The sequence below is a fragment of the Coenobita brevimanus genome, chromosome 15, assembly GCF_032717465.1.
Source record: "Coenobita brevimanus isolate Jiangsu-jjx chromosome 15, ASM3271746v2, whole genome shotgun sequence".
Classification (NCBI taxonomy): domain Eukaryota; kingdom Metazoa; phylum Arthropoda; class Malacostraca; order Decapoda; family Coenobitidae; genus Coenobita; species Coenobita brevimanus.
Window position 1 is genome coordinate 34659553 of NC_136968.1, and position 24982 is coordinate 34684534.

Below are 24982 nucleotides of genomic sequence, written 5' to 3' on the forward strand. Positions count from 1 at the left end.
GTGTGTGTGTGTGTGTGTGTGTGTGAGAGAGAGAGAGAGAGAGAGAGAGATGATTCTGTATTTAACACCAGACATGTGTACTTTTCTGAGATGTGCACACCAACACTGCACTACCTATGTCTTTCTCCTTACTGTATCTATCCATTAATCTACATCCATCTATTTACTGTATGTATGTATGTACGATATGTATATATATATATGTATATGTATATGAAATGTACTATGCAAGTATGAAACATATTATAAATGAATCTATGTATTTCCTGTATCTATGCATATGAATGTATGATACGTATTTAAGTGCCTACTGTATGTATATAGGTGCATGCGTATGTGAATGTATGTATGTATGTATGTATGGGGATGTATGTATGTGTACGTATTAATGAAGGTGTACAAGAATCTTCTCAAACTGTTGACATTCCACGCATCAGCTGACCACCACCATTTTTGTTGACATTAATCAGCTGACGGCGGCCATCTTTGTTTACATTTCTACTATCAGCTGATGCGTCTACGGCAAGGATGACGTGGATGACCAATATTCCCTCGATACTTCCTCAGAAATTCTCTCTCTCTCTCTCTCTCTCTCTCTCTCTCTCTCTCTCTCTCTCCGGCGTCACAAGAATGTTGCTGGATTTTTGTACACATTTAAGATACGTCTCTCTCTCTCTGGCGTCGTCGGAATGTTGCTTGCTGGATTTCCTAACATCTCATTTAAGAGATACCACTGATAGGCGCTCACTTTTATACATACATATATATTAAAAAAAACTCGGTAGTTAAGAAAATTTACTATTTCTACTAAATAAAATGGTATTCTATCAGCTACCTACATACCAACCTATCCTCCTATCTATCTATAGCCAGACACCTAAATCCCACCAAGAATGGGCACAAACTAACCCTGTCCTCTGCCATTTGGCTACCCTTCCTCCAACCCATACTCCCCTCCCAGTTCTCTCTCTCTCCACTCCAACCCTCCATCTCCTCCTTGGTCTCCCCCTCCCCTTCTCCCCCTCCACCCTGCCATCTTCATCACTGGTCGCTCCCTCCTCCTCACTCCCTCCACTTCACTCACTCACGCTATTCTAATCCCTCCCTCTTTCCCCATCCATTCTACATGGCCAAACATCTCAGAGAATTTCTCTTAACAGTTCCTCACATCCACATCAACACCACAATGATTTCTATTCAGTCCTCATGAAACGAAACAAAGAATGAATATATACTGTAGTAACTGAATGATAACCGAAATTTCAAATATACCGGTAATAATAATAATAATAATACTATCATTATTATTATTATTATTACTACTACTATTAATTATTATTAAATCCCGACTTCATGAACTTCCCCACTACTATAAATGGATAAGGCTGGATGCAAACACAAATAATGCACAATTAAATCAGCCAAGAGCACAGCGGTGAATGAAACAGGTGATACACAGAGCGGTTCACAAGTGCTGCTCGTCTTCCACTCCACCACACAATTTCTCGTATGTTGCTTGGTCGGTTTGGTCTGTGTTATCAATTTCTATCCTCACTTTGCTTTGTTTTGTTTATAAAGGCTCCAAATGCTTGCATGAGTTGGCCTTGGTTACTTAATAGTGGCTCAAAATGCTGCTCAATCTCTAGCAGCCTCTCTATCCAGTGCCTTATCCCTGAGGTCACAGTATATAACTTTATTCCAAGTCTTTTTTGGTCTGCCTCTCACAACCCTACTCTTGATGTTCATACCTCTCACCCTCTGCATCCAGTTGTCATCCTTCATCCTCTCCATATGCCCAAACCATCTCAATCAACCCCTTTTCATCAAAACAATAACATATTCAAGTGTCATCCTTCCTCTAAACTCTTTATTCGCAATCCTGATCCCTGAAGCTTGTCATTCAAGGATGCACTGTACATCAATCTGATCATTCTCATCTCTGTATGTCTGAGTCTGCAAATATCCTCCTCATCTACTCCCTGTTTTCCCATGTACAGCAATACACTAGTTATTCATTTCTTACTCCAATTATACTTTTGTTTACTCAACTTGGCCTAAAACTGTCACCTCTCCATCTTGAAAGCTCAGTTGTAATAATACATTAACAACAGAACATGAAGCTAGCCATGAAGAAATGCTGTGGTAATAATGTAGTTATAATACTGTCTTTTTCTACCACTATGTGAAATAAGCTGGAAAAAACACAAAAACCTGGGCCAAACTAGAGTAAAATCAGTCTAAGATGAGCTGTGCAAAATAATGGGTGGTACAGTAGTTCTCAAAAAATTAAATTCTGTGCCTCCTCCCTAACCTACAGTATAAACAATAATACCTGTGGCCCCCATATTCAATACAATCAATACAATAATACCTGTAGTTCCCATCTATATCCTCATTTGATGAAGCGGAGCAACATCACTCAAATGCGCAGGCTGGATATTAGATTATAACAACTCTACTGATTAAATGTATTATGTGGTGCATGCACATATATAAACACTGAAAAAGTGAATTGAAAACCCAGAGGTATGGTTGAAACTGCATATTTGCTAGTATGTGGGGTATCAGTGCTTGAGACACAGATAAGGGGCAGAAGATTACATTCCTTGTGGATCCAATCTTCAGTTTAAAATGGTGGGCAAGACCGAAAGAAACACCCTGACAGCCAAAATGCCGATACTAAAGTAGTGTCATATTCTTATGCCAAACTACATCAAGCTGTCCTATGCTCTGTCCTATACTTAGGGAACTGATCTGGCTCTGCCTCTAAGTATCCTCTGCATAAGATGACTGAAAGAAGAAAAAGATTTCTCACAAATACTGCTTATGAAAAATCATTATAAATTTCTATCACCTGTGATAATAGGGGTTGGCAACTGGGTGCAGAGGATACGAGGTGTGAACACCGAGGGTTGGGCTGTGAGAGGAAGATCAAAAAAGACTTGGAACAAGGTCATAGTGAGACCTCAGCGATAAGGGACTGAATAGAGTGGCTGCCAGAGACTGAGCAGCATGGAGTGCTGCCATTAGGTGACCAAGGCAAATGCAGGAAAGTCAGAAACTCTACAAATGAACAAACAAAGTGACAAGATACTGAGGATTACCCTACGACCCCCTGTAATATGCACCATGGTCTCCTAGGCAGTAATGGTGGCCAATGCTTAATACCAAACAACTACTTCTACAGCTGCCAAACTATACTGTTCTCACCCTAACTTAGCCCAAAATTACATCTTCTTTACCTTGAATGTTCAGCTGTAACAACAGATTAACAATGGAATAATGGTGCTAATCACAAAGAAGTGCTATGGAAAGGATGTAGCACCATCTTATTCTGCCACTGAACAGCATGGTATGAACGGAAAATGGACAAAAATCTGGGCCATGATAGAGTGAAAAAGAGCATAGCAACTGCTTAAATAATGCCTTTTCCAGATACGAAGTTGTTCACGTATACAATTTACTCTTTCTCATACTCAAAATAAGAAACAAAAAGGCCAGTACTAACACAACCCTTATTCCCACAGAGATAGGAGGCACTGGTATCAAAAACAAGAGAGAAAAACTAGAACAGTGGGAGGACTATCAACAGAATGGCCAGCAAAATGGGCCACTTAATCTTTCACACATCATTCCAACCACGGTAATCGTGACTCCCCATCACAACACAAACCAGACATATATTTTCTCCATTTTACACACACTGAGGGAGTCATTCTGTTGATACTGCTAGTTAAAACACACACACACACACACACACACTAAAAATAATGTAGCTAATTATACTTTCAAAATATAGCCAAATGCTTTACTCCTGGAAGGGGTAGCTAGAAATCAATCACTACCATGCTGCCCTGTTCTCCTCCAACTCACACCCTCCTCTATCATAAACCTCTCCACCCTATCGTTCCAGCTCATGCTCGGTTTCTCCTCTCTCCTCCTCCTTCCACCTCACTCAAATACACTCTCCTAGTCAATCTCTCATCCTCCACTCTCTCCATACTGCCAAATTCTCTCAAGGTAGTTCACTTAATGCTTTTTCCATCAGGTGAATTACAAATACAGAAAGTCCTATGTGTCTGTCATGTGCTCTAAACTATCAAAACATTAATAATACAAACATTACTGTAAATTGTGGGAAATTGGTTGTAGTAGTAGTAGTAGTAGTAGTAATAGTACTAGTAATAACAGCAGTAATAGTAGTAGTAGTTATATTCCCAGGTTCATCTGAATGTGATCCCAGTGGACTGCAGGCTGAAACTGTCCTCCTGTGGTCTACCTTTCTCCTTTTGGGGGATAGAAAGGGAACAGAGGGATGTTTGCATGACCAGGAAGTGACTCTGCCCAGTTATATCAGTGCCACCACATGAAGGCATCCCTCTCCCACACCTTGGAAAATTGGCAGATTACCTTTATGGGTAGCAGGGGACCTTCTATCTATCTATCTATGGCCACAAACAAATCATCTCCATGTCACCCTGTCCCCCGCCATTTCACTGCCCTGCTCCCAGCTCACATCCCCCTGTCTCACATCTCTCTCCACTCCATCCCTCCATCTCATCCTTGGCCTCCCCCTCCCTCTTGTCCCGTCCACCTCACTAACATACACTCTTCTCATCAGTCTCTCTCTCCATCCTCTCCACATGGCCAAACTTCAACCCATAAGCCACAGATAAACTTCAACCTGTAAATTGCAACACACACTCATGAAGGTTCACATATTATGGAGGATCATGACAAATATTCTGGAGGTTCCATCAATTTCAAACTTTCCCACACCTTATTATATTACTTCACCACAAGCAACAAATATTATCTATCTATCTATTGTCGGACGCCTTAATCCCATAAGGGGTGGCCACAAACAAATAGCCTCCATGTCACCCTGTCCCCCGCCACTTCGCTGTCCTGCCCCGGCCCAACCCCCCCTCTCTCACATACCTCTCTACTCCATCCCTCCATCTCATCCTCAGCCACCCCCTCCCTCTTCCCCCCTCCGCCTCACTCACATACACTCTGCTTGTTAGTCTCTCACTCTCCATCTTCTCCACATGGCCAAACTGCCTCAATGTATTTCTCCTAACACGTTCCATCACATCCACATCCAAAAACTACCCAATTTCAGAATACACTTGAAGCTAAACTATGGAGGAAATTGCTGTAAAACTGGCATGCAAATACTTTTATCTCATAGGTCATTGTAAAAAATAAAAAATAAATAATAAATAAGGAACTTTTTTTTCCCCACATCAGTCACACAACCATAATCCTGAGAGAGAGAGAGAGAGAGAGAGAGAGTCATGAAGGACAACTTATAAGGCTTTACAGTACTTAAATGCAAGCCCTACTTACCCTATGATGCATATATGTGTGCGCTGGATGGGTACGAAGGAGCGAACAATTACATACCTGCAAGAGACAACATACAACTGATGAGTGTGGTGACAGCTACATTTATTTACTTTTATTTATTTTTAACCAAGTCTAGTACTTTAGAGACAGTTTGTTTACTTATAGAGGCTCCAACATGCTTGCGTGTGTCGGCCTTAGGCACCTAACGAGGGCACTCCACGTTGCTTGATCTCGAGCAGCCTCCCTTATTCACTTCTTTATCCCTGAGGTCACACTTTATGACCTCATCCACACAGAGTCCAAATTCACAAAAGGGATAACAGCCTCTGCTCAAGTAAATGCCTCATCAACAGGCTTTACCACACCTTTGTATTCAAGAACCATTTCATCCACCATTTACAACTGATAAAAGTTCTGTGCTATCTTCACTTTAATTTGGCCTACATTTTCTTCCTTTTACAGTCTGTTTCATGAAGCTCGGATGTAGAAAAAGAGAACACTGCAGTTCTACATCCTTCTCACAGCATTTCTTCATGATTAGCATCCTATTGTAGTGTCAGTCTATTATTACAGATCAGCATGCAAGATGAACATGGCAATTTTAGGCCAAGTTAGAAAGAAAAAGTACAGTAATGCAACCAGACCTCAGAAACAGTGGTATATCCAATGGTCTGGTGCACAAAAATGTTCTGAAAACTGAGCTACACAATATCATCGCCACCTGGCTACACTGTCCATCATTACCCTTCATAATAATTCAAGCTGGTGTCACAAGAGCGACAAGTTTTACTGATGTTGATCAAAGACCAAATGCACCTATGCCTGCAGTTGCATGTACTACAAAATATTTAAACATAAATTTAAAAATCTATAAACACATAAATAATAACAAATAAATGATGGACAACGTAGTCAGATGGGAGAGCTGATCTGACTAGTAACCAAGGAGACTCATTCCTACCTTATAACTATGGCTCATTCTATTTCAAGAAACCACAACACAGCATTCAAACTGTGAAAGTTGCCAAGTTATGTCTGATGACAAAAAACTAACTATACAGTCATTAACTGCACAGCATCCATGATACACTGTGAAAAATAGAACGTTAAGTGGTCTGGACATTAAGCGACCACTGTACCTCATGCACTGTATACTGCACATTGTACAATATACAGCATACAGGTATATGGTATATATTGTACTATATACTAATTTTAAAGTACAGTACAGTATAAAATGCCCAAATTACAACAATAATACATAACCTATAAAATACGCAACTGGATGCGGCTGCCCTGGTGTTGATGACACTCTTATACAGTAAACTTTTTACTGCTTGTTGGGAAACTTTTTGCTGCTTTTTGGTAAATTTTTTACTGCTTCTATGTAAGCTGGTAAAAAATGAAAAATATTAAGACATATGAACAGTATTACAATGTATCTGTATAGGTTATACATGTACTGTTCTGTGCATTGTACGGCCGGCAACGTAATTTGAGATGCTGGCTGGCCATCACGCAGCAACGATGCTTTGCACCCGCATGCACTTGCTACATTGCATAATTCAGGAATTTTTTTTCTATCATAATCCTATGGGTCCCAAGATGTTGTCTGGAAGGACATCAAGCGGTGCATGACTGTAATCAAATGGACTTTTTCTTTCACCAGCTACAACAGAAGCAACACTGCTTAATTACTTTCATATCCGTCTGAGCTGACCATCAAAGATTTGAATAAATATGTAAAACTCAAAATTTTACAAACATGAGGTCATATACTGTGATGTTTGGGATAAGACACTGAACAGAGAGGCTGCCAGAAACAGAGTTGCACAGATATCACCATTAGGTGACCACAGCTGATGCATGCAAGGATATTGGAGCGTTTATAAAGGAGCAAATGTGAATCTGGTGTTTAAGTGGGCAAAATTACCATCTATTCAAAATCTAATGATACTGTACTGTAACACTGCAAATCTCCTATGACTATCAAAAGAAGTTTTGTTATATTTCAAACAATGAAAAAGGGCTTGTGTAATGCATACAAACTGTGAAGCTGCATTTCATCCAATCTTTTATATTGAAGATTACTCTTGAAATCTGCAGGGGTTAGGCTACTTACTAAAACCCATGAATATGTAAAACTGTAAGTGCTTGTCACACATAAATATATACTCCATAATTTACTGATAACTATATAGTATCCCTCTGCAGCTAACAATCATAACACATAAAGTAACAGCCTTTACCGGGTACCTCTCTCTCTCTCTCTTTTTATTTTCATCTCTGCAGTGAGGCACAGTACTTGATCTCTTATAATAATGAACTTTTAAATCTGCTCTTGTTTTCTCCAGCAGCATTTTTTTCAGCTAAGGAGGGCCTTCTTGATCTGGAGGCTTTAGAAATGGCATCATCAAACCTTTCAGTTCTATAATACATCTTTTCTAACTTGATGACGATCCCTAACCCCTTTCAGTTCAGTTGATGGTCAAGTGTAGTCAGACTGAAGGGTTGATGCGACTAGAAACCAAGAAGGCTCATTCCTACCTCATAAGTAAGGTTCATCAGATTTCACACAATCACAACTGAGCGTCCAACTTGCAAGATGCCCAGTGTCATCAGATGAAAACAAACCAAGCAGCTACTGGTCAATCTCTAAACTGGGTTAAATTATACAATACCAACACAGAGGTAATTCTGTATAAGTGATGTCTCCCTATATCAATTTACAATATGTGGTTCCACTCTCACCTGTGACTCATACTGCGTCACATTCCCTCTCCATGACCATCGCTTTACTCTTATCTGACGAGATAATATGATAAATAATACATCACTACAACAGAATGACGGCACCTTTACAGCTTCTGGCGAAAGACTGATAAATACATAGATATACAAACCAGTCACAGCCCACCAGGTGTCTATGTTATATCACTCTTTATCCACATTTTTTGTCCTTTTGCGGCTTACTTCATACAGCTCAGTAGCAGACAAAGACAATGCTATGGTTCTACATCCTTTATAGAGCATTTCTTCATGACCAGCACCATATGCCAGTGTTGATCTCGTTACAACTCAGTAATGAAGATGGAGAGATGGCGGCTTTAAGCTATGAGTAAAATAACTTCTTTTTGGAATTCACTTTTCCAGATTAGTTTTCCCCAAACTTCAATCCACAGAGTCCAATCCAACTGTTACAGATTTTTTAATGATTGGAAGACACCTGTACTGTAATCTTGTGAATGGATTTTTTTTCTATATTTTATTTGTTTTGCCATCTTTCAATCATCTTGTTAAAATAACAATAATTCATTTATTCATCATCTAATCCAGTGTTGCCCCATGAGGAGCATAGGAGCCAAGGGATAGGAAAGTTGGTCCTGACATTTAAGATGAGAGTGACCAGCCTCACTCATCCCTGAATGGCATTACGTGAGCAATAAACCCCAACCACCCCTTGGATATAAACCTTCACCAGTTCAATCCAACTGAGTGCCTTAATTACCCACTACACCACCAGGCACCATAATCTGGTTACGTAGTTACCACCCAGAGTAGTAAATGGTTTCCTGGTGTACAGGAAACCATTTGGCTTGTTACTCAGTGTAGAGTCACCCACAGACAGAAGGAAGAGGAAAGAATGAAGAAACAAAATGCAAAAGAGGAAGGAAGGAAAGAAGAAATGAAGAGAGGAACAGGCAGGCATCAGAGAGCTGCACTACATCGGGTGAGTGGATGGTGGGCCTACTCAAAATAATAATAAAGTTTCTAGCTACCTGAATAGTCTGTGATTTCCTGTAGGTCGGGGCTGTCACCATCCTCACTCATGTAGCCGGGTGGGGGTGACTCTGTGGGCGGGAAGGCAGGGGACGGGTCCAGGGTGGGGGGCACCGAGGTGAGGGAGGTGGAGTCCGATAGGGAGTCCGCGGTCAGGTCCGCCAGGGAGTTGAGGTCTTCTGCCGAGCCCGGGTCCGAGTTGTTGTTGATGGTGTTGTTGTTGTTGGTGCCGGCCCCTACGCCTCCCACTCCACCCCCCACCACCCCACCGCCACCGCCACCCACCACGCTGCTCCCGCTGCTGCTGCTGCTGCTTCCTCGGGGCACCAGGATGGCTGGCAACGCTGCAACAGACAAATGTCATTAGTAATCACCATCATCATCATCACCATAATATCAGTAGCCTTCATCACTGCTCATAAGAATAACCAAACATAAAATATAACAAAATCAAACTTACTAAATGACTGGGCTACCTTCATGAAAAACCCACTGGATAATGATCAACTGTATATCAAACACAGGACTTACAGCGATCGTGTAACAAAACTGGCAATTGTATATTAAAAAAAATGGTGCTTCATAGGGGATCAGTGTGATAGTACGAGCAAAAATGTGACCATATCTTATCACCATCATTGTCACCGTCATCATCATCGTAATTCTGACCTCTTTTCTCACCTAAGGAGATGAGGTAGGATCCAGAGAGCAAGAATAAAAATAAATAAAAGTATAAACAAACACATATAAGCAGAAACTAACATAAAGACATGGTCATATAAATAATAAATGAAACTAACATGGTCAGGCAGACCATAATCACACCTGTGCAGAAAAAAATCCTTAGTAAAATATAACTGCAAGGAAATATATTATTCTATCTATCTATCTATTGCCAGAAGCCTCAATCCCGTTCGGGGTGGCCACAAACAAATCGCCTCCACGTCGCCCTGTCCCTTGCCATTTCACTGCTCTGCTCCCAACTCACCCCCCCCTCTCTCATATACCTCTCCACCCCATCCCTCCATCTCAGAATAAACTCCAAAGGAAATAAAATTTCTTCTTCTGACACTAAAGTAGCGAAAGAAGCAGCAAAGGGATAAAAAATTTGGGCCAAGTTCAGGTATAGTGTACTGTACAGTAAAAGTTAACTGCCAGTTTTAGTGACCTTTGTCTTGTGAAATCATCTTGCAATCATTTAAACCTCCTCCTCCTTCCCGGCAGAAAGCACCTCATTGTTATTGCCTTAGTCTCATCTAGACATGAAACTGGTACTCTGCAGCCTGAAACTGTCTTTCTCCTACAGTCCACCATCCTTCATTGTAGGAATTGGGAGGGAGATGAGGGACGTTTGTGTTACTGGGCAGTGAAGCCACCTAATTATACTGGTATCATCATTACGATGCATCCTCCTGCAGCACTGTAACGCCTGACACTGATGAAATGCCTACACGTGATGGCACTGCGTACCCTGTGTGGAGAAAAGCATCTGCAGCATCCACCCAGGTGACACCCAACCTAACATTTCCCGGAACCTCACTGTGGGAAGGACTTTGGTCCAACCCTGGCAAGGTGCTGCCTACCATATGGGTGCAATGATTCCCAACATGGTGTATGTTTTTGGTTGTTCCCTTCATAAAATGAAAATTTAAAAATAAATAAATAAAGAGTCAGATTCAAGTTTCACTCATTTCAACATGTCTGGACACGTCACACTCAAAAGACTGGAGCTTTTGCCAAAGTCACAAAAGGAGGATGATCAGGCGTCCACAAGGAAAGCAAGAGGACTGCCAATGGAGCATCCATGGAGGAAAACCATGCAGGCAATGGAAAGATTATAATGCAAAAGGTAGCTAAAAAAATTTTCATACTCTGCTTTAAAAACAGAGGATGATAGAGCAATTGGGTGGTAGTTAGCACCTGGGAAAAGTCACCCTTCTTTGAGACAGGCTGAATGAGGGCAAACTTCCAGCAAGAAGGGAAGGTACTTGTCTGCAAATAAAGAGAAAAGAGTTTGCCTAAGCAGAGTGTAAGCACAGAAGCACACCTCTTGAAAACAACAGGAAGGACCCATCAGGCCCATACACCTTGTTAGTACTATGGCCAGCAAGGGCGTACAGCGACTGAAGAAATTTTAGTGTCAGTCATGAGGAAGTCAGAGGGTGGAAGTGATGGAGGAACAGCACTGGAATTGTCCAAGGTGGAACTGGAGGAGACAGTCTGTGTGAAGAGTTCTGTCATTTCAGTAGAAGAAACAGCTACAGAGCCATCAGAGTGGAACAGAGGAGGGAAGAAGGATGAAGCAAGTTGTCAGAGGGGTTTTTGGCAAGGTCCCAGAGGGAGCGGGAAGAATCTGAGTAAGAGAGTTCAGAACATTTCATATGAATGAAACTATTCTAATCAGAGCAAAGAACAGACTTGGTCCAAATCTGGACAGAACCCACCCTCCCCACTAGGAGGACAATTAGTACATTATGCTGGCCTATTCCCTTGTGTTACTGAAACACTGAAAAAGTTCAGCAAAGGGTAAGGGTCAGAAGCTAGTCCTGAGAGTACCTGAAACAAGAGCTCCAGCTCTCCCCATCACCAGCCCTCCATCCACCTCGGGAGTAGCACCCTGTTCAACTGGAGCAACAGTCTGTTCCTTGTACTGCAATGTACCCGTCAGACAGCCCCACAGAAGCAGTTGCTTACCTGTGGTTGGCAGGTCTGCTTGACCAGACAGACCAGTGTTTGGCCACAACAACCAGAGCCATCTATACCCAGAACAAATACCCACAGCCTATGTTTCAGTCTAGTGGTGTTAATGCAGACCTCCTCCTCCTCCTCCTCCTCCTCCTAGTAGCAGTAGTAGTAGTGGCAATCCCAGGCCCATCTAAATATGAATCAATGGACTGCAGGATGAAGCTACCCTCCTCCTACAGTCCACCTTCCTCCTTTAAGAAGGATAGGAGGATAGTTGAGGGACATCTGTACAACCAGGCAGCCAAGTGGCCATATCAGCGCCACCACTTGAAGGCATCCCTCTCCAAATTGATGGACCAGTTAACTTCACCAAACAATACGGTCAAGAACAGCAGCTCCTATATCCCACAGTGGCCCCCATATCCCACAGAGGTTCCTGTATCTCACAGCAGCTCCTGTATCACACAGTGACTCCTATATCCCACAGTGACTCCTATATCCCAGTTGGTTCTATATCCCAAAGCAGCTCCTATATCCCACAGCAGCACTTAATCCCGCAAGGGCTGTCCCATCGGTGCTCGGACTTACCCGGAGCCTCTATTTTAGTGTAGTGGTATGGGTTGACGCAGACCTCCTCCTTCTTGAGGTTGAAGGCGTAGGTGCAGTGCTCGAGGGCGCGCAGTTCGTGGTGTGACTGAAGCTCAGGCCAGCGCCACAGTCGGCAGTAGATGACATGCGGCAGTCCCTTCTTGTGCGACACTTGCAGCCGCCCATCCAGCGACCTGAAATAAAAACACAACATTAGGCTCGGTCATGACTGAGTGATGCTTCAGACCTAAACACACTGCCCATCCAGCGAACAAGTGGCAATACATCAAATCAGTCTTTGTTAAAAGTTGTACCTACAGCCACCTTAAGGATAATGTGGATAATTCTTCTTTCTCTCTCTCTCTCTCTCTCCCTCTCTCTTTCTCTCCACTCAGTACCGTAGCACACAGAACAATAAAAGACATCAAGAAAATTAACACCCAGAGAGCAGAACAAACACACTTAAAAAAAAATACAACCACACCTGCACAATAAAACAATAACCACAGAACAAAGAACAAGACATCAATAAAAAATAAATAAACACACGACAACAACAAACTTGCAGTTATTGCTGAGTAACTCCAGCCCGTCGGGCCACCTCGTGCAGTGAACTGACGTTCCCTTGTGGCAGACAGCGCCTCATCACAGCTAGGCACAGAAAATAATGTGGAGGTGTGGTTCCTGGATGGATGCCACATTTGCACACTCCACCAATTTAACAGGGTTACCATAGCAGGCTCCACATCACCCCATGATTTGATTATATGGTCACCACCTAGCACTGTAAATGGTTTCCTGGGTTACTGGAAACCATTAGGTTTGTCACTCACCTGAAGTGAAAAGAAAATTAATGAGTGACAAAAAGGATGAATGAAATAGGTAGAAAGGAGGGCAAACACAGAAAAAGTAGGATAAAAGTGAAGAATGATGAAGGTAGCATGAGTAAATGAGTGGATAATGGCTACCACCAAGCAAGCCCCCAGAATGACAATAACACACATGCACACACACACAAACACACACCTGTCAAGTGAGACCAACGGCAAGAACAAGTCAAGTGCATATCAAAAGCACATCACAGCCATAAGTGTCGGGAGTTATGACACGGATGCGACGCCATATAAGGCAAGGACACCCGGCCTGTAAAGTCATATGGCGATGAAGGTCAATGTGGGAAGAACTCGTAACTTTACCTACCTGCATGTTGCTGGGGAATATACAGTACAGTAGTCAGATGTATAAATAAATTATCATGATGATGATGAAAACATCACACTACTACTACTATTACCACTACTACCAGTACACTGTACTGTAATAATCAACTACTACTAGTACAGTAATAATAATTAAAGTACGGTATTACCATAATCATCATCCAACATCTTTTTCACGCCAGTTCTAATGATATTAATAATAGTAATAATAATAATAATAATAATAATAATAATAGTAATCCATCCATCCATTACCCAACCCTACATTGCCCCATGAGGAGCGTAGGAGCCCGCGGTTAGGCAGTTGGTCCCGACATTTAAGATGAAAGTGACCAGCCTCACTCATTCCTGAGTGGCATTACATGAGCAATAAACCCCAACCACCCCTTGGATATAAACCTTCACCAGCTCAATCCGATTGGAGCACAATAATTATCCATTAAACCACCAGGTGCTTAATAATAATAATAATAATACACTAATACAGTGCGGTACTAATATTAATAATAATAATCTACTGTATCTCTCTATCTATCTATTGCCAGATGCCTTAATCCCATAAGGGGTGGCCACAAACAAATTGCCTCCATGTCGTCCCGCTCCCAACTCACCCCCCCCTCTCATATACTTCTCCACTCCATCCCTCCATCTCATCCTTGGTCTCCCCCTCCCTCCACCTCACTCACATACACTCTCGTCAGTCTCATCCTCTCCACATGGCCACACCACCTCAGTGTATTTCTCCTAATGCTTTCTATAATAATAATAATAGTAATAATAATAACAGTAATATATGTACAGTAATAATAATAGTAACAATAGTAATAATAATAATAACAATAGTAATAATAATAATTAGTAATAATAGTAATAATAATAATAATAATAATAATAATAATAATAATAATAATAACCATCAACATCAAACCCTAAACATCCATAACTACCACCAGAAGGGCAGGGCAGGCTAGGATTCACAAACAAACACAGAAAAACCACAAACATCACACAACCACAAAAACCCCACACAACATAAGTATCACAGTATGCAAATGTTTAACCTTGAACATCTTGAGGCTCGGATTTGGCATACCCGTCACACCCAAGAATCCATGTACGTAGAGGATGACATTTTTGGCTGCCTATATGTGGGGCAATGGTGCAGACTTTCATATTTACACTGCATTGTTTATTCTGACTTGACGCTATTTTTTTTTTCAGGTTGTTTTCTGTAGCTCGATGGTGAATGAAAATAATACCATGACTACACTCCTTTCACAGCACTTCTTCATGATTAGCACCATATTCGAGTGTTTATTTCACCACAACTCAGCATTCCCGAAGGAGATGGGAAATTTACAAGTCACCAGAGGATAATCTAAGCTACTTTCACCTCAATCCTCTCATAGTCAAATTAACTTTATGTGATTTAATTGGACATACACAACAATTAGCTACATTCAGTTACAAGTGAGCCACATACATCTGAGAGTGAAAGTACTGCCACCATTAACTTTCATAAGACAGCCCTAAAATTCTATGATTCCAGCAAATGTTAGATCATTTTATTCAGCCAAGAGTCATAGCAGCCCAAGTGTTATGATGCCTAAAAGTGGTACATCTACATCTTCAACTATTACATGAAACCAACTATATATAACCTCTTCACTTTAACCATGTGGAGAGGATATGGTGTGAGAGACTAATGAGGTGAGTGGTTGTGAGTGAGGTGGAGGGGGGAAGTGGGAGGGGGAAACCATGAATGAGATGGAGGGATGGAGTGGAGAGGCATATTAGAGGGGGCGGGGGGTGTCAGTTGAGGAGAGGGCAGCATAAGGGCAGGGGACAGGACTACATGGAAGCGACTTGTTTATGGCCACCCATTACAGGACAAAGGTGTCTGTCTGTAGATACTGTAGCTAGATTTTTAACCAAGTGTGAAACTGCTCTCAATCTTGAGCGTTTAACTATGACAAGAGATTAACCCTAAAATATGACGCTAGTCACAAAGAAGTGTTATGGAAAAGATGTTAAGCCACAGTATCATCTTACTGTCCAGTTAAAATGAATGACCTCCAAAAATGCTGCTTAAAAAAAAAAAAAAAAAAAAAGTTTGGTGAGTGGAGAGGATGGAAAGTGAGAGACTGACTAGAAGAGTGATGTGTGTGGGGCAGAGGAGGAGGCCAATAATGAGAAGGAGGGATTGAGTTGTTGCTGAGCAGTCCTAACCTGCTCAGGTGAGCAGGGCCATCTCATGCAACAGTATGATGTTCCCTAGTGGCAGACAATGCCTTGCCATAGCTAAGTGTGGGGAAGAGTCCCGGATGGATGCCAAGTTTCCACCTTTCCACCCAGTAAACTGGGGCACCCTGTTATTTGCTTAGCCTATATGGTTACCACAAAGCACTGTAAATCGTTTCCTTGGTTACAGGAAATAATTAGGATTGTCAATCTGTGTTAAACCACCTCAAGTGGAAAGAAAAGTTATAAAAGAGTCAGGAAGGATGGGAGAAACTGGAAGGGAGGAGGGCAGACACAGAAAATGAATGATAATGGGCAGCAATACATCAAGTGAGTGGACAATGGTCACTACCTACTACCACAAGAGGGACTCAGTGGAGACAGAGGCTATGTGAGAGAGGGAGGTGTGAGGTGGGGGGAGGACAGTCAAATGCCATAGGACAGGGTGACATGGTGATGATTTGTTTGTGGTCACTCCTTATGGGACTGTGGTGTCTAGTTACAGATAAGTGAAGAGACAGCTAGAAAGGCTGCAGAGCTTTAGTGCTGTTTTACTGTTACTGAACTGTGGGAAATTAACAGCAGTAGAGTAAGAAACCTCTGCCAAGTTAGGCTGGATGAATTACAGTGATAAATACAATAGCAGACCTATGCAAATCAAGTTTTGGAAGCATGACATAATATTCTCATATAAATTTTATCCATGCTGCTATAATCAGTTTGCTTTCATCTGATGGAACCTGGCAGCTCTTAAAACTTCTCTATGTTGTAGTTACAAGAAATTCAATGGCCACTGGTTATGGCAAAATGAGTCTCCTTGGTTACTAGTCAAATCAACCCCCCAATCTGACTACACCTGACCAAGAACTGAGCTCATGGGGGTTAGGAATTATTGTTAAATATTCCATTCCAGAGTACTGTATTTTATATTAACTGAGGAAAGTCCTCTAGCAGTGAAGGAGTTACCGTAATGAAGGTTATATATACCTAACCCCTCCACTCTGGTATGTCTCTCCTTGGACAAATATTACCTTCTGGTGATAGCAACAATAAAATATAGTGCTGGAGATAAATACCTTATGTTATGACACTGATATAACAGCAAGTCCACTGCCTGGTTACACAAATCTCCCTTAACTCTCCTATACAGTAATACTACTATGGGTATACAGTCAATCCAACAAGAGGTTATTTTCATCTCGCAGCTCAATGGCAGAAGACAATACTATGGCTTAGCTAATATCTTTTCCACAGCACTTTCTTGAGACCAGTACCTTATTTTATTGTTACTCTACTGTTACAGCTAAATATTAAAATGAGATGGCAATTTTACACCTAAATAAAGCAAACAGAGTATATACCAAATAGAAGCACCATCTAGAGATATTATAAAAGATACTATGTCCACGAGGTGAACAATTTAAAAGTCATTATAGCATCTCTTCCTAGGGCTGCACACAATGTGTTTCATACAAGAAAGTGTTGGACATTTTCAGATTATGAGGAGCACCAATACCTAAAATTTGCATCTCTCAGCTCTGAAACTATAAGCTGGTACCGTAGGTGATGGGTGGTATGTTGCTGATGCTACTGGCACTAAACCCCGGTCTGTATGGTTAAGCAGATCTATCGACCACAGGTATATACACAACGTCAGTACTGTACGTGTGTGTGGCCATCCTACAGATGCAGTACAGTACTGTAACTACATACACTGTGTGAGGATCCAGCACCCCCTTGTGGTAGTGCCTCACCTGGGTCACACCAGGATCCTTCCCACAGCAAGGTGCAGGGAAACTTGAACAGGTTTGGCTCCTGGGTGCATGCCACAGCTGCTTAGCTCCAACCAAAGTGTACCGTGCCAACACATGAAGGCACCGTGTCAGCACCAACAAAATCCTTATCTATACTAGAAACCTTAATCCCAGAAGGGGTGGTTACAAATAAACTGCTTCAATGTTGCCCTGTTCAACCCACACATCCCTCTCTCATATAGCCTCTTCAATGTTGCCCTGTCCAACCCACACATCCCTCTCTCATATAGCCTATCTCTCCACCCAATCCCTCCATCTCATCCCCGCCACCTCACTAACATCCACCCTCCCAGTCAGTCTCTCATCGCCACATGCAGCAAGTTCACACACTGATTCGTTATTCCCTTTAACATGGTGATCTTTATCAGTTTCCCTGGAATTCATGTGATGTTCATTTTAGTTTATTTTTCTTGATACCAAACTGTAATTCAGCTTTGGAAAGGCCTCTTGTATGGAAAAGGTTTACTAGGGCTGCAATTAACCCTTCTACAGTCAGCTTGTTTTCATTTGATGGAACTGGGCCATTCCAACAACATGGGGACTAAGTTATGGTTGCGTGAAATGAGATGAATCGTAATTATGAGGAAAAAATGGAACTTCTTGGTTACTAGTCAGATCAACCCTCGAATCTGACTACACCTGGCCTACATCTGAATTAAAATGGGATTGGTTACTATACCCTTTTTACACTAACTTGGCCTCAATTCTCATCCTTTCATGTTAATCCAGCAACATAACTCAGCATTCAAGAGGGAGAGATAGAAAATTTAGCCCAAGTTTCAGAAAAAGCAGTACCATATACTGTAATCAAATCAACCTTCCCATCCAACAATACCTGGCTATCAACAGCGCCGAAATGGGATTAGAGATCTTTGTTAGGTTACAGTTAAGGGGTCCCCCCCCCCAAGAGGAAGAAGGAACCAAAGGCCAGATGCCCACAAGATTGTTTCCTCCGAGAAAAAATAAAAACCAAACAAGAGAGAGCCAAATTCAGGATACCCCCACACTAATCATGTTCACTGGATACTAAGTCACCCAACACTTTCACACACACGCTAATGAACTGGGGAGGTACAGAAACCTTGGGTGGCTGGTGTACCATACTAGGGTCAACAAACACACAGGTTTATCTCACTGCAGTCAGTGTTGTTATCTTTTCCACTGAACACCATCTGCTGTCTGGTCGTGCAAGCAACCACTCTCGCTAGGCCACTGGTTTCCGTATATCAACTTCCCAACACTACACGAAGTACCTTAATACAGAGGTTCCCAACACTATGCAAAATCCCTTGCTTCACCACATCCTACCTCCTCCACCCAATGCTACACTTCACAAACACAGCCACCACAACCATTAACAATTTCCCAGTACTGCACAGGATGCCTCAACACCACCCCTACTCCACCTAACACTACACTGCACAAACATAATTATATACAAACACATAGCCAGGGCTCTTGTTTGGCGAGCCACAGCTCATAAATGCGGGTATTTTATCTGTTCAGCAAACAAATTTTACATGCAAGTCGCCTTTTGGCGAGAAGAAAATACATCCACTTCAAAACCCGGTAAACTACAAAATAAGTAAATCTCAAAGCACGTTGTGATCGACTATTAAGTCTTTCCTTGTTGCCACTGTGAATGTTTAAAACCTCATTATATGATTCTAATCATCACAATGTGTAAATAAATAAATATACTTATTGCTCGTAAAACATTTCGTGGTAGGTGGGGGTGCTCACCATCCACTCACTCGATGTAGTGCTGCTGTCGGGTGTCTGCCCTTTCCTCTCCTCCATCTTTCCTTCCATCCTCTTCTGTCCTCCCTTTTCTTCATTTTTTCCTTGTCCTTCTGCCTACGGGTAACTTTACACTCCCTCTTCTGACTTTCTTTCCTTCATTCTTTCCTCTTCCTTCTGCCTGTGAGTGTCTCTACACTCAGTGACAAGCCAAATGGTGTCCTGTACACCAGGAAACCATTTACTAAGCTGGGTGGTAACCATATAACCAAATTTTGGCGCCTGGTGGTTTAGTGGGTAATTATTGTGCTCCAATCGGATTTAGCCGGTGAAGGTTTATATCCAAGGGGTGGTTGGGGTTGATTGCTCATTTAATGTCACTCAGGGATGAGTGAGGCTGGTCACTCTCATCTTAAATGTCGGGACCAACTGCCTAAGCGCCGGGCTCCTATGCTCCTTATGGGGCAATGTAGGATTGGATGATGGATGGATGGATGAAAATATTTCGGCTCGTAGTCAGTTTGGCTACTAAAATTTATTTGGCTCGCAAATCTGAAACCTTAGGAGCCAAATGGCTCGCAACCATCAGCAGTTAGCAAGAGTCCTGACAGCCACTACAGGCATCCAAATCTTCAACCAAACACCAACCTTCACGAACCCACGGCACACATTCATCTGACTGAAATCTGTCTTACCCAGAGACACAAATGCACCCAGCCAGCCTGCAATATGGCCATCATCATTCCCTGCTTCAGAGTTAACACAAAACACAATTCACAAACAATCCACTTTGCCCAAAATACAATCCAACTCCCACTCCACAACACATTTACTCACCAAATGCATCACACTATCACAACACAGACAATTTTTCAACATACCAGTAACATAACTTTAATGGTTTCTGCGAGCACCTGCAATCCCCCATGCTACAACACACTCACCGCATCCACAACACTATCGCAACACAAAATACAAATCACAAACAATCCACTCTGCCCACACGACAACACAACCCCCATACCACAACACACTTATCATACGCAGTACACTATCACAATATAGACATTCCACTCTGCCCACACTACAGTGCAACCCCCCCATACCACAACACACTTATATACCACATGCACTACACTATCAACACAGACAATCCACTTTGCCCACACTACAATGCAACCCCCACACCACAACACACTTACCACATGACTACACTATCACAACACAAACAATCCTTCTATGTAACTTAAAAAAAAGATTTCTGAGACTGTCTGGTTGAAGTGGCTGTTTTCCTGTGGTCCAATGGGTTCTCATCCAGTTGAGTCTGGGACCACAACAACAACTTACTCAGCCTTAGGATATCTTTTATCTTTTAATTCTTGCAACTACCAGAAAACTTCATTCTGCTTAGGCAAGTCCCCAGGTAGTGCAAAGGTTAACGAAGGGTATATCTAACCCCCTCCTGTCCAAGATGAATATCCTATGTACAGTTCCCACATCGCCCAGCCTGGCTTAGATCAGGACATCGCCCAGCCCTCCTCAGATACTAGTTTAGATATGGGTTGGATGGAATCACAGATGACATATGCCCCACTTGTAGAATACACTCACATGACAGGACACACATAATAGTGCACTGCACTGCACAATACACCAAGATGCAAACATAACATCAACAGTGTAGGGAACATGTGGGACAACCCCATAGGAACATCTGCTTATCTGTGGTTGACGAGTTTGCTTGGTCAGGCAGATTGGGGTTGAGTAACAATAACAACAACTTGCTGTACTGTCAAAGTGTTATAATGTCTTTAAACACAAACACTGTACATAAACTGCTACATACACTAAAACTGCTAGAACACTGATGAAGTCTGGTAGCAAAGTCCCCTATTACTCTCTTGGTAAACAGAAATAAATGTCTCAGATCTACAGCTGCTATAAAGTTGCTAGAAAGGCAACCTCTAATCCCAATGTAACAAAACAACCAGGAGATTACAAGAACAAAATATAAATGACATATCAAGCTTGTGGTAACGGAGCTACAATGATAAAAACGTGTCTGGTGTGTGGATGGACGCGACCAAAGTCTCATTAGGCCACTCCTTTCCGCCAGATATGGGACAAGCATGAGAATAAGCACAGCCGGGGTCAAGGACGCACGATAAGTAGCTTTGTTCCTTTTACTCCAGCTTGGCCTAAACTTGCTGCAGTAACTCACTTCAATGCTAAGCTGTAACAATCAGAAAGAAGTGCTATGACAAGAATCCCGTCACAGTACTGTCTTACTCTGCCAGTGAGCTACATGAAACAGGTTGCAAAACGACGAAAATCTGGCCCAAGTTTGAGCAAAAAGAGGACAATCACTAAGTTGGCTCCTCTGATGTCCTCATAGCTTGAAGCTCCAGGTTCAGTCCATTCTCCATGCTACCACATGATTCTAGTCAGCTTGCGAATGTCTCTCATACTGAAGGAATTGATCACGGCTGTATACAATACAATCCCCCCCCCAATTCAAAAGCTCTATCCTAAGCTGAATAAATTATGATACAGCACAATTAAATGAAGAAAACAATCGGGATTTACAGTGAATGGCAATTCATGGAAAAATTCCGCATCACATTTTTTTTTTTTTTTTTTTCAATAGCCTGAATAATTTACATGTGCAAATTTCAGAGTACACACACTGTCTACTACCTACTGGCATCTATTACCAGACACCTTAATCCTGTAAGGGGGGGCTACAAACAAATTGCCTTCACATCCCCTGTCCTCTGCCATATGAACGAGACCCCTCCCTCCAACTCACACACCCCCTCTTTCTTGTGTCTCTCCACTCCATCTCATCCTCGTCTCCTTCTCCACCTCCACACATGCACTCATTTTGTCAGTCTCTCATTCTCCATCCTCTCCAAATGGCCACACCAACTCCAGTACTTCTCTTAATACATCAATTGCATCCACATCAATACCACAATGCTCCTTTACTTTCTCATTTGTCTGTCTGTCTCCCCATGAAACTCCACATGCTTCATGAATAATAATAATACTGTAATAATAATAATAATAATAACAACCAATGTAGTAAACAGTAATAACAGCAACAATAATAATAATCATAACAAATATGGGATTAAGGTGTCTGGCTAGAGATGTTAAAATTATCACAAATATTTTAGATTACTGGTGTCATTAGCCCCTTTAATACAATGGCAACTTTTTCAGTATATTCTTGCCCTTTCCATATGACTTTATACAGCTTGGGAGTTTTTCAAAATGGATGAGAAAGATACCGTAAAGTCTTTAATGACTATCTTTTTACCAAGTGGCTCTCCTTAGCTGAATAAAATCACCTGAATCCAGCAAGAACAAACTAACACTATACATCACTAGTTTGAAGGGGTAAATACAAGAGCTAATATACTGGTATTGCTCTTGTAGCCAAAGGCAGATAAAGTAACGCCGGCACGAACCGCTTCCTTATCGGTACAATGTTGTGTGCAAAACAACATTCTCTTTTCCCAAGCAGGTCTGCCATGAACAAAATCCTAATCAATACATAACAGTACATAAATAAAAAAACAAACAAGAGAATATTACAACACAATACCAGTACATAAATCCAAGCACTAGGGAAGAGGTGGCCAATGTCCCTTCAGCAGACGATAAGGTATCCACAAGCACAAGCACAATCAGCAAGACACCACGCCATGACACACCTCACACAACTGCTTGATAACATGCAGATAAGGCCGTCTGTGTCTTATTCATGTTTCCAAGCAGGCAGGTGACAAGGAACACATATGAGATCAAGTCATGCGTTGGAGACATTGGGTAGGCCTATTCTTAATTACAATGTGCCTGTGAGGTGGAGTCAGGATTCAAGAGACTTAAAATTATGGGTATATGAGTGTGGTCCATTTAATTGGGCACTCCTCTGCAAGCCCTCATCCCATCATATTTTTCTGGCTCTCTGGATCCCACCTCACACCACATTAGGGTACCATACAAAAAAAAAAAAAGAGGTACTGGTATGGATAATGATAAATGATGAGGTCACTGATGGAATCCTTGCTATTAGATATAAAGAACAAATACACGGCCAGTATCACACAAGAGAACAGTTGATAAGCAAAATAAATACCTAAGAACAAGGTGATAGAAAGTCTTTTAAGCTGACGGGAATGTGATCCGTGGGGTAATCCTAACACCTTAAAATAACCATCTCACTCCTAGGATGGTACTTGAGGGGGAACCCTGGAGCTGATGTAACCTAAGTTGGTGGTGGAGCTGCCCAGCTGTACAAACATCTCTCAGTCCCCTCATGTCCCCCTAAAAGGAGGCTGGTGTACTGCTGGTGAGGGCAGCTTCAACTTGCAGGCCACTAGGTTGCCATTACAGACGAACCTAAGGCAACTACAGTACAACCACAACAACAACATACCAGTATACAGTAGCTACAACTACTACTACTGCTACTCTGGTACTACACTACTACCAACAGTATCCGATACATGAAAAAAACTGGGGCATTTTTTAAAACATTAATGAAATAAAACAAGGGCAACACATACTGTACTGGACAGTGTTAGATACCCATACAGTACTATGCAGAGGAGAGTAGGTGACTGAAAAGAACAGCGTATGTGAGTGAGACAGAGGAGACCAAGAATGAGAAGGGATGGAGTGGACATATGCATGCCTATAGCAAAGTGATCAGATGCAGTGTGGGCAGCTTAACAATGAAGGACAGACTGACACGGAGGAGAACTGAATGCAGGATTGAGGTGTCCAGCCACATACCAGGTGGTGGTGCAGATAAAACGATAGCCGGCTACTATAGCTAAACAGTAAGCACATTCTCTCAGCTGAATCATGTCAATACCACACACACACACACTCTCAGCTGAACAGTCTCTCTCTCTCTCTCTCTCTGAAGATCATACTGGTACAATACCATATTATCTTTATTAGTTACTAATATCATTACCAGCATTATTACAATTATTATTATTATTACCGTACTACTACTATCATCATCACTCACCTGGGGATGGTGATGCAGCCAGTCCCTGAGTCCTCCGAGGTAATAGCAGTCTCAAGCTCTTCAAGGCGTCCGGACTTCTTCAACTTCTTCACCAGGCTCTTCACCGCCTTCTCACTCCATTTGTCCTCACCCTCACCCTTTTTAAAGCTCAGCAGTCTCTTTACCACGGGCGAGGTGAACGGCAGCATAGACATTGTTTAGGCCGGGCCAGCTTGAACCGCGCGTCTCCACTACGGTGTCTCTCCAGTGCCAGTCTCCGGATAGCCAGTTTGCGGGTTTTTACTAAGGACACTCGTCAAAACTGCGGAGAAATGGCAACATGTAACTCCTGAGAAGATAACTGTACACTATGGTATTGAATTTCTGTTCCCAATCACTTAGCAAACCTTTATTTACTCCACTGTAACTTCCAAACACGTCAGTTTGCGTTTTTATCTTTTTCAGAACGTTTGTCAAAATTACGGAGAGACAGGAAGTTGTAACAATTATATATTTCTGTTCTCAATCACTTAGCA

The 24982-nt window shown here is 42.0% G+C and overlaps 1 protein-coding gene across 1 annotated transcript in view; it reads right to left on the reverse strand.

Moving 5' to 3' along the window:
- LOC145390772 (SMAD family member 3-like) overlaps positions 1-24779 on the reverse strand; it is a 135815-nt gene extending 111036 nt beyond the window's left edge. Inside the window, exons 1-3 of the mRNA XM_080265575.1 lie at positions 24468-24779; positions 12406-12599; positions 9132-9476 (exon numbers count right to left, since the gene is read on the reverse strand). Of these exons, the coding sequence (XP_080121701.1) occupies positions 9132-9476; positions 12406-12599; positions 24468-24661 (733 nt within the window). The 5' untranslated portion in view covers positions 24662-24779. The remainder of the gene's footprint in view (positions 1-9131; positions 9477-12405; positions 12600-24467) is intronic.
- Positions 24780-24982: the final 203 nt, after the last annotated feature.